At 38.4% G+C, this 15,481-nt stretch overlaps 3 protein-coding genes and 1 pseudogene across 4 annotated transcripts; all 4 read right to left on the reverse strand.

Moving 5' to 3' along the window:
• Positions 1-367: 367 nt before the first annotated feature.
• On the reverse strand, positions 368-3,269 carry LOC118062254 (glucan endo-1,3-beta-glucosidase 12-like; annotated as a pseudogene).
• Positions 3,270-3,420: 151 nt separating this feature from the next.
• LOC118061904 (serine/threonine-protein kinase/endoribonuclease IRE1b) lies at positions 3,421-7,584 on the reverse strand. 2 transcript variants are annotated; one of them, XM_035075526.2, is made up of 6 exons: positions 7,311-7,584; positions 6,995-7,232; positions 5,328-6,808; positions 4,732-4,904; positions 4,310-4,556; positions 3,421-4,130 (listed from the first exon to the last, which is right to left on the reverse strand). In XM_035075526.2, the coding sequence occupies exons 1-6, from the start codon at positions 7,436-7,438 to the stop codon at positions 3,680-3,682; spliced, it is 2,718 nt and encodes a 905-aa protein (XP_034931417.1). In that variant the 5' UTR covers positions 7,439-7,584; the 3' UTR covers positions 3,421-3,679. The 2 variants fall into 2 exon arrangements, with proteins under 2 accessions (XP_034931417.1, XP_034931416.1); XM_035075525.2 differs by having other exon boundaries at positions 6,995-7,235.
• Positions 7,585-8,594: 1,010 nt separating this feature from the next.
• Positions 8,595-11,366, reverse strand: LOC118061901 (glyceraldehyde-3-phosphate dehydrogenase B, chloroplastic). The gene is made up of 9 exons (XM_035075520.2): positions 11,206-11,366; positions 10,982-11,095; positions 10,387-10,548; positions 10,119-10,286; positions 9,860-10,020; positions 9,685-9,746; positions 9,554-9,603; positions 9,051-9,457; positions 8,595-8,873 (listed from the first exon to the last, which is right to left on the reverse strand). Exons 1-9 carry the CDS (start codon positions 11,302-11,304, stop codon positions 8,738-8,740), a joined length of 1,359 nt encoding a protein of 452 aa, XP_034931411.1. The 5' UTR covers positions 11,305-11,366; the 3' UTR covers positions 8,595-8,737.
• Positions 11,367-12,603: 1,237 nt separating this feature from the next.
• LOC118061902 (uncharacterized) lies at positions 12,604-14,405 on the reverse strand. The gene is made up of 5 exons (XM_035075521.2): positions 14,124-14,405; positions 13,836-13,971; positions 13,654-13,753; positions 13,447-13,533; positions 12,604-12,998 (listed from the first exon to the last, which is right to left on the reverse strand). The coding sequence occupies exons 1-5, from the start codon at positions 14,197-14,199 to the stop codon at positions 12,864-12,866; spliced, it is 534 nt and encodes a 177-aa protein (XP_034931412.1). The 5' UTR covers positions 14,200-14,405; the 3' UTR covers positions 12,604-12,863.
• Positions 14,406-15,481: the final 1,076 nt, after the last annotated feature.

Consider the following 15,481-nt stretch of genomic DNA (forward strand, 5'->3'; position numbering starts at 1 on the left):
GAAACGGAATTTCTACCTCAATCCTCGCAAACTGAGGACTACGTAAACAATGGCAGCAGTTTTTTTTTATTACCTACAGCCTCTAGTTAGGAAGTTTCCTAATTTCTTCGACCTTATTAATGTTAAGACAAATTCTATTTTAGTTGCGCTATATCTTTTATGGGCTAAGCTGAATTTTTCTGCTCTTGCTGATAAAAGTCCTCTCAAAACAGAAAGAGATGAACTAAGATGACTCGATGATCCATGAATTAGCCAAATAACTTGGTAACCTAGGTCTTTTTTCAAGTAAGATCTGAACCGTGTCTAACAATCATGATCTACTTCTTCTCCAGTAAATTTTTATCCATGAAAGAACCACGTGCCCCCGACTCCTTTTCTATTTGAATAGAGTAATCAAATGATACTGCCTTTAATTCTCTGAGACAGACCAACAAAATATTCAAACAAATCCATGAATTGATCCATCCATCAAGATCAATAACCAGGAAATGAATTTTGCAAAGTTTTGGCAGTAACCAAGGCAATTACATATTTCACGATTCTCTTAAAGGGCTGCCAAAAACCTCACAAGGCTACTGCCATTCCTTGCTACTTAATCATTGCTGTGACCGGCATGTCCCGTAACCTGATTGAATCATACATAGAAAACCAAAATATAATTAAATTAACGCTATTACAAAGAGCCTTTAAAGCAAAAAAGAGAAGGAAATGTCTGTGAACTTGTAACTTCGATCACTGAAAGTAACAAGTCCAGTGCCCTTGAAGTCACAATTCCAGTACGTGGTTTCTCCCATGCATTTGGTAATAAGCATTCAAGGCATATGATGCATGTGCATGAAGCTTATCAGGTGCAAAACAGTCACCACTTACATAAATCTCTCTGCAACCCACGCCACCTGGTCCACAGAACAAATCCAGCACAGCTTGAAGCACTTTCTCATTAGCATGAGGTTTAGCTATACACCACCGAACTGAAGGACCACTTACTCCACTTGACATTTTCTCACCAAATCTAATGCCCCTCCATTGCTACTACAAAACTGGCAGCTCAAATCCACAACATACAACTCAGATCCATCCCCATTAAACACCCCAAAACTCCTCTCACTGACCCCTCCCTCTTTTTCATTAAACAATGCAAACACAAATTTCTGTATATTTTCCTTGAGACTCGTTGGTGTCCCTTTACTAGACTGTGCACGTTCAACCAACCTAGTATTATGAGTCTTTGCATTATCAGGAGTGGCAGCTGTCTCACCTGATTCACCCTATGATGGCACCCGGATTCTGATATGGTGATCTTAACCGTACGATTTCCAGACCCTAATGCAACAATAGCTGATCCAATAGCATCAACTTGTGCATCTAACATATTGCTGTACTTGTACACATATCTTTTAGGGTCGTGGACCCGGTAGCATCCCCTAGCAAGGCATACTCTAGGTCGACCGTACCACGGTTATCCCTATAAGCAAAATAAGGGTAAGCATTGACCATATAAGGTGCACCCGTGTCAGCCAAAAAGCCTACAATTGAGGTCATAACAGGCATGAGTGCAGTGGCAAAAGTTGAAACTGAAGGAGGGAATGAAGAAGCAAGAACTGCCATACAGATTTCATTTGAGGGCTGTCACCGGATAAACATTTCTGAAAAATCACCTTTCAAAACAGTCTTGTTTGTCAGCTGTTATATACTTCCTGAATAGCAGGTCTCCAAATTTCAGGTCAGTCCGGTATTGTTTTGATATCGGGAGTTTTAACCGTTGGATATATGTTAATTTTGGATATATTATTCTAATGATGATGATGTATAATTTTACCATTTGGATGTATTGAATTCTAAATTTAAATAATAATGTTTTAAGTTTGGTTTGAGAAAAATGTTTCTCCAGTGACAGCCCTCAAACGAAATCTGATATTTGCAATCCTTCCGGTCAGAATGTAGGTATGTAGGTGACAAGTTTTGCATTGCTTGGACAAGTGCATTTGGCTTCAGGTGATCAGGATCTGTTAGATACTCATTACCAGCAACAATGGCACAATGGAAGTGACAGGAATAAAGGACATCACACGATCGGTGAACCATTCATCGGCAGCTGACGTATCAGTGCTGATATTTGCCACGTGGTAGTTTTTGACTGCTATGATGAGGTCAATTCTGGTGTTGGAAAATGCCTCTCCTCTAGGATTTCAGAGCCTGTGTCATAGATTTCGACCTCGTCAATGAGTACCTTGGTGATGGGAAGTTTTTTCCTAGAGTGCCGTAGCTAACACCAACAGCAGAAACGTTTCGAAAGGGGCTGAGAATTGCAAGGAGGAGAAGGGCAAGGGCAGAGGCAGTAGCCATTTTGGTTCAATTGGGGTACTGGCCTGCTAACTAGTAAGAGAATTTTGCTAGTATACAGGATTTATGCACCAATTTCTGATGGAAAATGACATTGGAATTACTTGTCCTACCTATGTGCTATATGGATCAACAATTTTTGGTGCCAAAATAAGGGGAAATCTTGAACTGGGAAACAGAGTGATGCAAGAAATTCAAGCTCCAGATCAAAAGGTGATTATGAGTGGGCCATTTGTGCTGGGTAGCAAATGATGGAGATAAAATCTGTGGGGGGGATCCAATTGTAACTGAAGTTAAACGCATCTTGAATTATTTGGCTCGCATTTACACGTGATGTAGGCAATATCACACTGTGCTTGGGGTAGCTTTTAGTTCTCGCATAAAGGCTATGTTTTGTTGCGGTGCAAACTGTGACTTTTCCGATTAGCCTTGGTTTAGAATCTTTATGTTCTCGTGGATGGTTAAATTCCTGCACCCGAATTTGGATTATTCTAAGATTTTCTTTCATGCTGTGGATTGGAGTTGGTGAATCTAGATCAAACAAGGTTAGAGAAACAGCTGCTTAGCAGAAAGGTCAAGAATTATGACTATGGACTCCTAGCTAATCTTCACTCATGCCAGGCTCTACTAACGGGAGCTTGACTACCTCTTGAACGAGTATTGCTTTCTCTGCAGTATACATATAGCAGAAAAATTTGCATCCCGCAGTTGCACAACAGTTGATTAACCTAGTGTCCCAGTGGAAAATGTGGCAGCCTATTGCTGCCAGAAAGCAGATGGAAAAGATACTGGGAGTCTGAAAAACTGTCCTCCACAATTAAAAAAAATAGTGGAAGCAGAGCAGTCTCAGCTTGGACCTTACAGTACTGGGTTTTTTCAAATAATTGCGTTGACATGATGCAGCAAGAGACTCCTCGCTCGTTTCCTTGAAACCCTCCCAATCCATCCACTTCTGCTGAAAAGAAATCGTATGAGATGGAATTCATCAATTAGCTCCCTCGCCTTTTCACACTGTTGTTGACTAGACAAACCTATATGAAATCTTCAAAACCAAGCACAGATATCAACACCATCGTGGATCAGGCGGCTCAAATTATAGGCTATATTCAACTCAAGAAAATCTTAGTTCCAACTAGTATGATACGAGGTGACATTACATTGCTATGGAGCCAGCTGTGCCTCTTCGGTGGCAAAAGAAAAGAAACTAAAAGATGTTACAATCATGTAAGTTACAATCAACGTGTACAACATATGACTACAGTTTCTATGTACAAACCTATGACTATTCTGTTCAGAGGAACCAGACTTAGGTACGGAGGGTGAAAGGAGTGGTTTGCTAGATTATATTGCTGTCTATGTATTTACGGAAAAACTCCTCCTCTTTGCAGTACCTGTAGATCACTTTGTAAACTTCAATCAAGAGTTTTGGAAATCGACGTGAAAAATAACTCTCAAATCCTTCTGGATGTGACCCTAATAATTCCTTAATCTCCTGGGGGAGTTCCCTATAGTGATGTGACTTGTTGCGTATGACCCGTAATAGGTCACGAATGGAGTCAAACTTATAACGCCTGTAGCGGCCAATGTTGTTAATAAATGCAGCTTCCATCTTTTCATCCCATTTCCCATTCAATGCCATTGTTGCAGTGCTTTCTAATGTATCCAAGAGTTCCGATGCATTCTCCCTATCTTCCAGTTCCACTCGATCACTAACATCCTGGAGAAATGAGAGCCTTTTCTCAGAAGTCCAAAACAGGGGATGATTCAACACTTCCTGGGCTTTTGGCCTACAACATATAAAAGGAATGCGTTATCACATGAAAATAATACTAACTGCTATTATCATTCAGACAGCAAGGCTTCAACAGAAAGTTTTAGAATACAGGACTCTTCAAATTTCAAATAAACAAATAATTTAAGGACCATAAAAACTCCTTTTCAGATTGAAAGTATAGGACTGTCTTACCTCTTCTCTGGGTCGGGATCCAAGAGACAAGTGAAAAGATCCAGAGCTTCTGGTATATTCTCTACTAAGAATAGGTCCTTCCGGTCATTGACAATATTGACATCACGTTCAATATTATCACCAAAAGGATGCTTACCCCCTGTGATACAGAAAAATAGAACACAGCCTAAACTAAACAAGTCTAATGCACGTGTTTGGCGTCCATGAAGTAGTTGTTCAGGTGCTTGCCAGCCTGAGCTCCCATAACCTACAATAAGTGACAACACAGAGAACTAAGGGAACAATTTAGAGCTAAACCTGCCTGCCCCCCCGCTTCATTAGAACATGCAAGCAAAGAGAGACAGTGGGTGAAAACAGCAATGAGTCCACGATGAGTGATAATTATTCAGATAGTTAGATCAACAAATAACTAGCATGCTAACCAGTTGGATGCTGGGTCAAGGAAGACATATCCCCAAGTAGGCGCTTGCTAATGCCCATATCTGAAAGCTTTGCACAGAAAGATTTCTTGCTGATAATCAAAACATTCTGAGGCTTCAGGTCCCGATGTACAATTCCAAGTTCATGCAAATGGGTAAGCCCAGAAACCACATCCCTGCAGAAATAAAGAGTTCTTCAAGTTTTGTCCAGTTTCTTTGGTAATTCACTTATTGTTTTAGCTGATTCAAGAGTAGGGACAGTGATGTCATATATTATAAAGTGCTAATGGTGTTTCTTTTCCCTTCTAAGAAAAGAGAGCGTTATTCAAGGAGTCCAAAACTCTGATCTCTGACCCAATTTAGAATGTCTAAGCAAAACATTATCGTAGTGCAGATTATGCATTTTCTTTAAGCCCTTAACAGATGTAGTCTGCAAAGAATAAAGCACACGCACCATCCATCTAAGGCAAAACCTTGATTCTTTAATTACTGTTCTTGAAGGGCATACACGAATGGCATTATAATCCTCTAACCAATCACCACCTTTAATGCCTATGTAAAGACTGCTAGAAATAAAAAGAAAGGGAATATTAACTGACCTCATTAATTTTAACAACTGCACTGAAGGATAACCGTTGGCCTTCCACAATTCAACATTCCTGTTATGTTCCGGCATTGAATGCAATCGAACCATGTACTCAGGCAGGCGGTTGGAGTCCATATCCTTGGATGGTATTTGATTTTGGAAAGATTCAGAATTAACATAAATTAAGTCATTTAAGCTGCAGGTGCAGCGTTCCAACGCAAGATAAACAAAATCTTGATCATACTCCACCCCAAACCATCTAACAATATTTGGATGTTGATCAGAGGCAATAAGGTTCTGAATCTCTTTCAAAGCCACATCATGATGAGATTGCACCAGGCGCTTCACAGCCACATGACGCCCATCGTAAATTCCCTCAAGCACAACTGTACCATTACTACCCTTAGCAATTTCTTTGTTGGAAACTAACAACTTGCCAATTCTACGACCATCTACTCGACCATCAACATGATCAGTAAAAGTCAATAAAAATTTCCTTTCATCTCTTTCAACAGGCGTAAGTTCATTGGTTTCTCCAACCTTACTCTGAAGAGACAAATATTTCTGATTTTTCAGATTATTGGGATTACTCTTGTTGTTTCCTGATCTCCGATTTTTCTTCTTTTTTGGCATCCCAGATCGAGGTTGAAGTTCCTCAATAGGTTTATTCAACTTTCCCTGTTTTCTGGATGCTAAAAATTTGTAAAAGATGAACCCCATAATTGACAAAACAGCTGTAATAACAGGCCATACATGAGACTTTGCTATATTTTCAGAAGATGGGGTTATAGCATTCACTGTGCCACTGTTTCCACTAAAAGGAGCCAATATCCCAGGGTTTTTCCCCTCAGAAGAGGGCAATGCAAGCATTGGTATGTCTCCACTGGTGGGAAGAGCCGGCTGAAATCTAGGAACATGTCCAAAAGGAGGCTTGTTATATGGAACAGGAAGAAAGTTAGCTCCACCTCCTAGATGAGTAATTGCTAGTTTATCAAATTCAAACATGCCGTGGTCACGAATTCGGAGGGCAACTGTCTTCATCTGACAAGGCAATTGCCACTCAGTCTCATCTGTGTCCTCATTGGCATTCGGAGGCACCCCATCAAAAGAACTCTGAATCCCCTGACACCGGAATTCACCCTCAATATCTGCAAATGCCACATTCCATAATATCTCAGTGGAGTTTGGAGAATAGTGTTGCAGCACATAATCTGTCCTTGTGATGTAAACCAGATGCTTAAATGCTCCCAGATCAACATCACCAGATTCTACCAATTCTCCAGCATCTTTCGACAACATAACAGCATTCCCTTCAAAAACTTGAACCCCTACTTTTGAAGCAGAATTATCAAACTTATACGTACGAACAACCCTTCCAGTCTTAGCATCAACAAGAAAAGCAGTGGTCTTTTTCAACCCCAATGTAATTTCTCCATCATCAGATATATGTGGCGTCATTCTAATATATTCATCAGCACTCAGTGAGAGTTTTCGCTGCACAAAAAGCAGTTTTAGCAAATTAAGTAACAAAACCACTCATTCAGCAATGCAGCAGACCACTAAATAGACATTCAAATCTTTCCACAAAAAACCCATGTCATAATTAACAATTAGCAAACTAAATCCTCGAAAAACTAAAGCCTAAAGCATCAAACAAATACAAAGTTAGGTTTGCATTACCAATTTTCCAAAGCGCTGGCTATGCACATAAAGTTCCCAATCATCTCCACAATCAATATAATACAAGTCCTTACTAAGCTCAGAACCATTATGCCTATCATCATCACTGCTAACTCTAGCTTGATAAGAAGAATAAATAGGCGATCCCGTCGGAAAAGACCATCGAGTTTTCCTTAAATTAGTATCCACCAAATGCACTGTCCCATCCAAAGCAGCCACAATTGCTACATCTTGTTGACTACTACATCAAAATGACTTTTTTAATAAAAAAATAAAAAAAATAACATAAAACCCATATGATCTGAGATTTACTTACGGTGTTGGCGGCAGCAGAGGATCGAATAGCTTGGTGATCTGATTACTCTGATCAGAGAGGCAAAATTCAGAGATCAGCGGTGATAAGATCAGAAGTATCAGTAGAAGAAATATGAAAGAGCGCTTCATCACTGCATTTGGGAATTTCGAACTCGATTTTTGGCTCGCGAATTGGGATTTTATTAGGTTTCTCTAATTTGGGGATTTTTTTTTTATACAGAGAGAGAGAGAGACAGATGGACAGGATGATTTCATTTTTACTCGCGGCGGCGAGGATTTACAAGTATTTAGAGCTTGTTTAATAGTTGGCGCTGGTAGTGATAATTAGGTGTAGAGCGGACTACGAGCTTATGGTGAACTTATCCATTATAAAGAAAATTATGTAATTTATCAAGGAATATATTCACACACAAAAAGACCATAAAAATGTATCCAATAAATAGATTATTCAAAAAATAAAATAAAATTCAATCTCCATTTTAGAGCAATTTCATTCAATCAATTTTAAACTTTTTTAAAAAAAATTCATTAATTTAATTCAAACTCGCTATAAATTAATAAATCATATAAATTAATAAATAATTAAGTTGACCGGTCAAATTAATTGAAATTTTAATTATAACTGGGAATTGATGATGATGCTATGTAATTAATTTTTTTAAAAAAGAAATACCATGTAAAAATGTCACAAGAACTCTGTAACCTTGTGGATTCCAAGCGCGCTTAAAGAATCATCATGGAAGTTGAACAAAATAATTAGTGAATACACATGGTGTGTGTATAGTGCAAACTGCAAACTAGGATGTTTGTGCTTGTGATTTGAAGCTGAACTTGAGTTTCTTGTTATAGGCTCGGCAAGAATACGAGTAAACTTGAATCCTGCTAATTTCATGCCACTAAACTGGATCAAACACTCTTTCTATTTCAAAAAAAAGAGAGAGAGAGAGAACTCTTCCCCCTTGATATTGAAGGGGTCATGGGAGAGAAAGAAAACGGTAATGGCTAGGAAGTAGTATTGCCCTCCCTAACAGATGATGCAGGGAATGATCTTCTGACAAGGAGGGCAAAATAAATGCATAATGATGGATGGGAAGATCTGGGACGGCTAGATAGTGATCGTCCAAAGTAACTTGGGCCGCTTAATCCTCCATGCATGTGGTTTGTTTCCCTAAATTAGAAATTCAGTAAAGAAGAAGGAACTCTACTCTCAAGTGATTTGTTTTTCTTTAACAGAGATGGTCGTAACATCATAACAAGCATTGTTTTTGAAGTGGAAGCTTCAGGCTTGGAGTTTGAATAGCATTATTAACATGCTAATATTTGACATATGTGTTCCTCATCATCGGATGTCAATACAAGATCACCATTTGGTTAGTACAAAGACTAACAAACCTTGGTACGAAACAAAAAAGAAAAAAGAGCAATCGTCTAAGCTTCATAAACTTTGCACTCCTCATCAGCTGGGTTTGTCTTGCAGAAATCCTCCAATGGGTCTCCACTTCCTGCTGCAGCCACTCCTGGCCACTTGCTGGCTACAAGATGTGCTAAATCAACGACCCTTTGGCTGAAAACAGAAATCATACCATTATAGTTAGGATACTCTTGCTAGTTTATAAAGGATCCAAGTGTTGATGTAAATTCTGTTCTAGGCAAGCTGGATATAGGATTGTATGCGTGATATTTAACTTCATGACGCCAAATGAGAGTTATGGTGAGTGTTAAGTTAGTTCAGGATTCTGACCTGTAGCCCCATTCATTGTCATACCAGGCGACAACCTTGATCATATCATCTCCCATGACCATGGTCAATGAAGAGTCAATGGTTGAAGAAACATCAGAGCATCGGAAGTCAACAGACACAAGAGGAACATCACACACATCCAATACACCCTTCAATGGTCCCCCAGCCGCCTTTCTGAAGGCTCCATTGACATCTTCTGCTGTAATGCCCTTCTTCTCAACATTCACAACAAGGTCAACAACTGAAACATTGGGTGTCGGGACACGGAGTGCGATGCCATTGAGCTTGCCCTTGAGCTGAGGCAGCACAAGAGATACAGCCTTGGCTGCACCAGTGCTTGTTGGGACTATGTTCAATGCTGCAGCCCTGGCTCTCCTCAAGTCACGGTGTGAAGCATCCAAGAGCCTCTGGTTAGTTCAAAAAATTAATCTTTCATAGTTTCAATGTCAAACTAAGTAGGCTATAACACTATATCGGCAGAGCACTGAATTCTTAACGGTTACCTGATCTCCAGTGTAGGAGTGAGTTGTTGTCATTGTTCCCTTGACAATGCCTGCCAAAATAATCACACAATTACTCAAGTTTCCCTCATATGCATCTAGATTTTTAACACTGATTATGAATGAATTCATACCGAATTCCTCATCCATGACCTTCACAAAGGGAGCCAGACAATTTGTGGTGCAAGAAGCATTACTGCAAACAGTAGAATTTTATCAACTTGCAATTTATCACATGCAGTCAAATGAATAATCAAGAATAATAGGGGTACTTGCTTTTTTGCACCCAGAATTACTTAAAATACCAACCTTATAATGTTGGCAACCTCATGGTCATAGTCCTTTTCGTTAACACCTACAACATAGGTTGGGATATCGGCACCTTTGGCTGGAGCAGTGATGATAACTTTCTTGGCACCAGCTTGAATATGTTTCCCAGCACCAGGGCCATCCACAAAAACTCCGGTTCCCTGCATAATTCAGTTCAACAATGTGATTATCTTACATAGAGTTGCCACAAAACTGACAAGTCCACTTCAGAAGGGAGAGAATTGAGAGCACAGCTTACCTCAATAACAATGTCTATTCCGAGCTCAGCCCAAGGAAGCTTAAGAGGGTCTCTGTTGGAAACAACCTTAACGGGCTTGCCATCAACACTGATGGTCTCGTTGTCCACAATTTTCACCTCTGCTTTGAAAGTTCCAAGCATTGAATCATATTTCAACAAGTGGGAAGCCTGTTTGTTGCACAAGATTCTTAGTTGATTTCTCAATTAATTAATGAAAGTTAATTCTCCAAAATTTAGACAATTAAGATATATACAGTAGTTTGCTTACGTTCTTGACACCACCGCTGTCATTGACAACAATTACATCAAGGGGAGAGTCTTTGCGACCATGCCAGCATCGCAGGAAGTTCCTGCCAATGCGTCCAAATCCGTTGATAGCCACCTTTAATTTGGCCACAGTTTCTGCCCTAACAGGAGTTGACACTGCAACCTAATTTTAGAGAAAACATCCAGTACAAAATTAATCAAGTATATGGTACGCTTGAGATACATAAAGCTCTACTTTCAAGTACTAATTTTATCGCTAAAATAAAGCAATCAAACTAGTCAAGCTGTAGCCTCACATTATCAGCATGTCACCTTTACAGGAGAGATTTCAAGTTCAAATTTTCCTCCCCAAGCTATCACACTATCAAGAATATATAATCATGCACAATTATACAACTGCAATGAAGAGTTTTCAGGTGGAACTACATATTGTTAAAGCAAAATATAATTACGAGGTATGTTCTAATGATCATTGAAGGCAATGAAGAATTTTCAGGTGGAACTACATACTGTTAAAGCAAAATATAATTACGAGGGATGTTCTAATGATCATTGAAAGGAATGTTAAGAAAGCTAGAAGGCATAGTTTAGCAAACCTTGGGAGCAAGTTGGGAAGCCACCACATCAAAGAAGGATCCCTCACTAGCGTTCTTGGCATAGGTTACACATGAACTGGCTCGAAGCCCAGAAAACTCAGCCACTTCTAGCCTCTGCATATCCAAATATATTCAAAATATCACATAGAAGAGAGCAACATAGAGCACTTGCTAGGGTGCACTGTGTATGTAAAGCATAGAGAGACAGAGATAGAGAGAGAAACCTTTAAGGAGCTTTGAGTGGGGAAAGAGTGGTTGATCTTGGAGGGAAGTCTTGTATTGGCAGGGATTCTTGAAGAGGCAAGAGCTGCGTGGGTAGCCATGGCTGCAACTAAAGCTAAAGAGAGCCACTTCTTGGCTATATATAGTTCAACTCGTTGTATCAGTTATTCTCATTTTACAATTCCTTGATATTTTTTCCAATTTTTTTTTTAAAAAATTATGGCCGCAACTTAGTTGAAAGAACGAGTGGTGAGAATGGTGCATGAGGATGTATGGGATAAGATGATAATTGAGCTTGTAATGTGAGAGTCTCGACCACAGATTGTGCACCCTTTTGTATTTTCTTGACTGCTCTCTTCACAGTTGTAAAAATCAGACCCTTTTATAGCAAAGGTATTAAACCCGTCATGTGATTCATTCTGTCCAAAACTTGGGTTATAAGTTAGTTAAAACTATATCCTTCCGATATTTAAAATAAAAAAAGTTAAAATGACTTGGTTTAAAAAATAATAATTAAAGACCGATTCATCAAGGTTTAAAAATACTAAACACGTCATATAATCTGGTTTCAAAACTGGTTTCGAGTCAAATAGATCCTGAATTGACCCAGACTGGGTTTAATACAACTGCTTGAGAGCCACTAATTTGTTGAGTGAGAAGTGCTGTGTACCTCGTGGGCCACATGATGAGTAGAAATGGCCCATATTCAGGCTCCCCTCCAGTAGATCTTTCCTGGGAATTTTTCTGGCTAACAGGGAAAGTCACTCTGCATGGTGGAGAACACAGAAAAATATAAAATATCCAAGTGGATTAAGGTCAGAAAGGAAGAACAACTGCATGGACGTCTCAAATAGGGATTCCTATTTAGGAGTTTTCTGAGGCAGGGATTAGTGTATGCAATATTTTCAGAAAAAAAGGAAACAAATCATTTGTGACTTGATGTAGCAATCATTAGTATCATAGAGCCCTGGTCTTCGGAGAGTAAACAGCTCAAATCATTTAGTATTATGGGAGACCAGCCTAGCAAAAATGGCAACGCCAGTCCTTGACAGGAGGAGAGGACTGAAGAAGGCACCTCAGAGTGCAGATTATTTTCCTCCGCTTCATATGCTGTCAAGCAATCCATATGTTGGTAGCTTGATCACTCCACAAATTTAGCAACATGACTGCCTCACAGTCTGAAATCAAATCATGCAGGTTTCGTATCATACAAAGAGTGCCCAGATTTTTCTACGTGCTGAATATAATCTCCCTGAAGAACATGTTAACTATCAAGCATTTTCGAAAAAAAAAAAAAATCCCAGGACATGAGGAATTTGGCTCAAGGATTGAGCTATAGAATCCAGTGTGACCCCTAGGCACATAACATTGGAGTTCTAGTTATGGCAGCACAACTATAGTGAAAAAAACAGCTCCTCATATAAGGAAATCAAAAACAGCTGGAATGTTACTGTATATAACTCGAGTACAATACTTGATCAGCGTAATCTAACCGAACCGATCACGCAAAATTACATGTACCCACACCAGACGCCGCCACAGTGGAACTGTTCATTGAAAGGAAGAGAACAAAGAAAGATCAGTTCAACTGCTATTAATGATCAGTATGGAAATTACTGGTAGTGGAGACCAGGTAGACTGCCGCGTAGACAGAGGTAGCTCATATCGCAGCTTCAATGTCATCAGAATGCACATTTGCTCCATTTGGGGCATCTTCTGATCGGAGTTGAGAGGAAACATCGTCAATGGCCGAGTTCAATTGTTCAATCTTCTCAGCTAATATTTTTCGTGTTTTCTGGAAATCAAGAAAAAACAAACACTGTCTGTCATTATGCTGGTCATAAAATGTCAGGCACGCAACGCACTCAACATGATGGTGCCAAGGAATCAATTACGCATTGTATGCCAAACCAGAGACAAAAGCAAAAATAATCAAACTCCTAAGGAATCTAATCTTCATAACTATTTTGGGACAATGATCAGCAAATGCTATGACATGGCAGCAATGAGCTGAAAAGTAAATTTTCTGGGACAACGATCTACAAATACTTTCATAGAGTAGCAACGACTTGAAAGGTAAATAGGAAGCGAGTCCGGATCACAAAGATCATTAATGAATAAAGAAACGGGGATAGCAAAAAGCGACATAAAAGAATCGAAAAATCACAAGGCAAGGTTGAATCCAAAGTGTTAAAATGCCAAAAATTGATTACGAACAGAGAGAATCAAGAACTACAGCACACCTCCAGAGCCTTTTCTTCATCATAGATGAATTTGGGCAGCTTCCTCATAAGATCCTTCCGGTCAGTGCCAGCTAATGCCTTGCTGATCTATACAGAAGCATAAGAAACAAGATAAATGACTTGTAAAATTCTCTTCAACTATGCTATAAGAAGCACACACCGCTTAGTTGAAAGAGACAAGAAAAATAAGGAAAAAATTAACAAGACCTGAGGAGCATATACACATCCAAGAGCACCAACTATAAGTCCTCCCAAAACAAAGCCACCAACAAAAATGCTTGCATTGCTTGGCCTTCTTCCTCCATCACTGTGAAAACACAGGCAAACAAGCAATTCTCAGCTAAATTTATAGTAATTCTTCTATTTCCAACAAAGCAATTGTGCGGTACCTATAAGCAGCATTAGCAGCAGCTTGGACTGTGAGTGAGCTTCTGGTTATGGAGTTAGTTATTCGCAGTTTTCTAGGACCACCACTCAAGGCGCGTTTGTCCAACGGCTTTATAGAAGAAGAAGAAGAATACAACGCTAGCAGAAATAAATAAATAATTTAATCAATATTTTCATTTACAAATGCTGTGTGCCAAACAAAGGAAGCCATGAGAATATCTAGCTACCTCGAATAAACCTAATTATACAGAAAATTGAATTGAAGTAAGCGAAAAATGAAGACTACAAACCTGGAGATAGGTGGAGTCCCTGAGGATTTCTAGTTAGAATTAAAGGATTCCAAAGAATAGCAGTAGCAGCAGCCATTGTTGTTGATGTTTCTCTTGAAGCTCCAAAAGAAGAAGATGATGAGGAAGAAATTGAAGTGCAGGAGCAGGTGATGGTTTGATTTTGACTCCGCTCGATGATATCTAAGCTTCTTCTTCGTTTATCACGACGACTCCCGTGATTTGTAGCTAGAGGAGTTACGTTTTAACACCAGCCAATATGATGATGATGATGGCCTTGCGCTTACCACACCGTTGGATTATTTCATGGTATTTAGAAAATTGAAATGCCGTTTTTTCTTAAGCTTAATATCGTTTTAAGTTCCTCGATGACATGGCGTCTGGCTTGGGATTCGGAGATAAGTATTTTTTTTTTTTGGTAGTAAATTAGCTTGTCAAAATTAGTTAATTAATTAATTCATGTAGTATCACATATAATTAAGTAATAATAACAATAATTATCAATAGATAAAATCATCAACTCCTATGCTAACATTATAGAATATCCTAATATTACTACTATGTAAATCTACAACAAGGTTGAAAATTAAAGAATTGTAATTTCTTCATATTTATAATGTTCCATATATTTTTATTAACTAACAATTAACAAACTTGAAACAAACAACAACAACAAATGATTAGTGTGTAAAGTCAGCATATGGTAAATAAAAACCTTGAACAAAACTATAAATGAAGCATTTTAAAATATTTTTTAAATACCTTTTTATTATTTTTTATGTATATTTGATAAGCAAAGCCTTTAGCAATTTCATTTCGGGCTCGAGGCTTTTTGTATAGTGGATGTAATTTTTATCTTATAAAACATAATAAAAAAATACGTCTTGCTTATTCTTGAGTTTTTTTTTTTTTTTTTGGTTAATAGGAGGTTTTAAACCATTATCCAAGTGACATTTAACTTAAGTAAGCTTTGCAAACATGTCATGTAAACTAAAACTTATCTTATTATCTTCATTTTTTTCATTATTTCATTTATATTTATCAAGATAATTATCATTTAAATAATTATTAGTGCTATTACTAATATCAACATTAATATTATAAATGTTAGTGCTATGATTAATACCAATATCAATATTGTTAACATTATTTAACTTAAAACTCCTTAAATATTGTCATGGAAATGGCTCAAGAAGCCCAAGACAGGAGTCATGTTGTAAGAGGAGCTCTAGTGGTTGAGCCTAATAACAAATATTTCTGGTTTAATCGACCCCATTGGATTCTCCTCTTGATACATTACACTCTTTTCCAGGTTTATATATATATATATATATATATATATATATACCCTCATTCCTCAT

The sequence above is a fragment of the Populus alba genome, chromosome 5 (genome assembly GCF_005239225.2).
Source record: "Populus alba chromosome 5, ASM523922v2, whole genome shotgun sequence".
NCBI lineage: Eukaryota > Viridiplantae > Streptophyta > Magnoliopsida > Malpighiales > Salicaceae > Populus > Populus alba.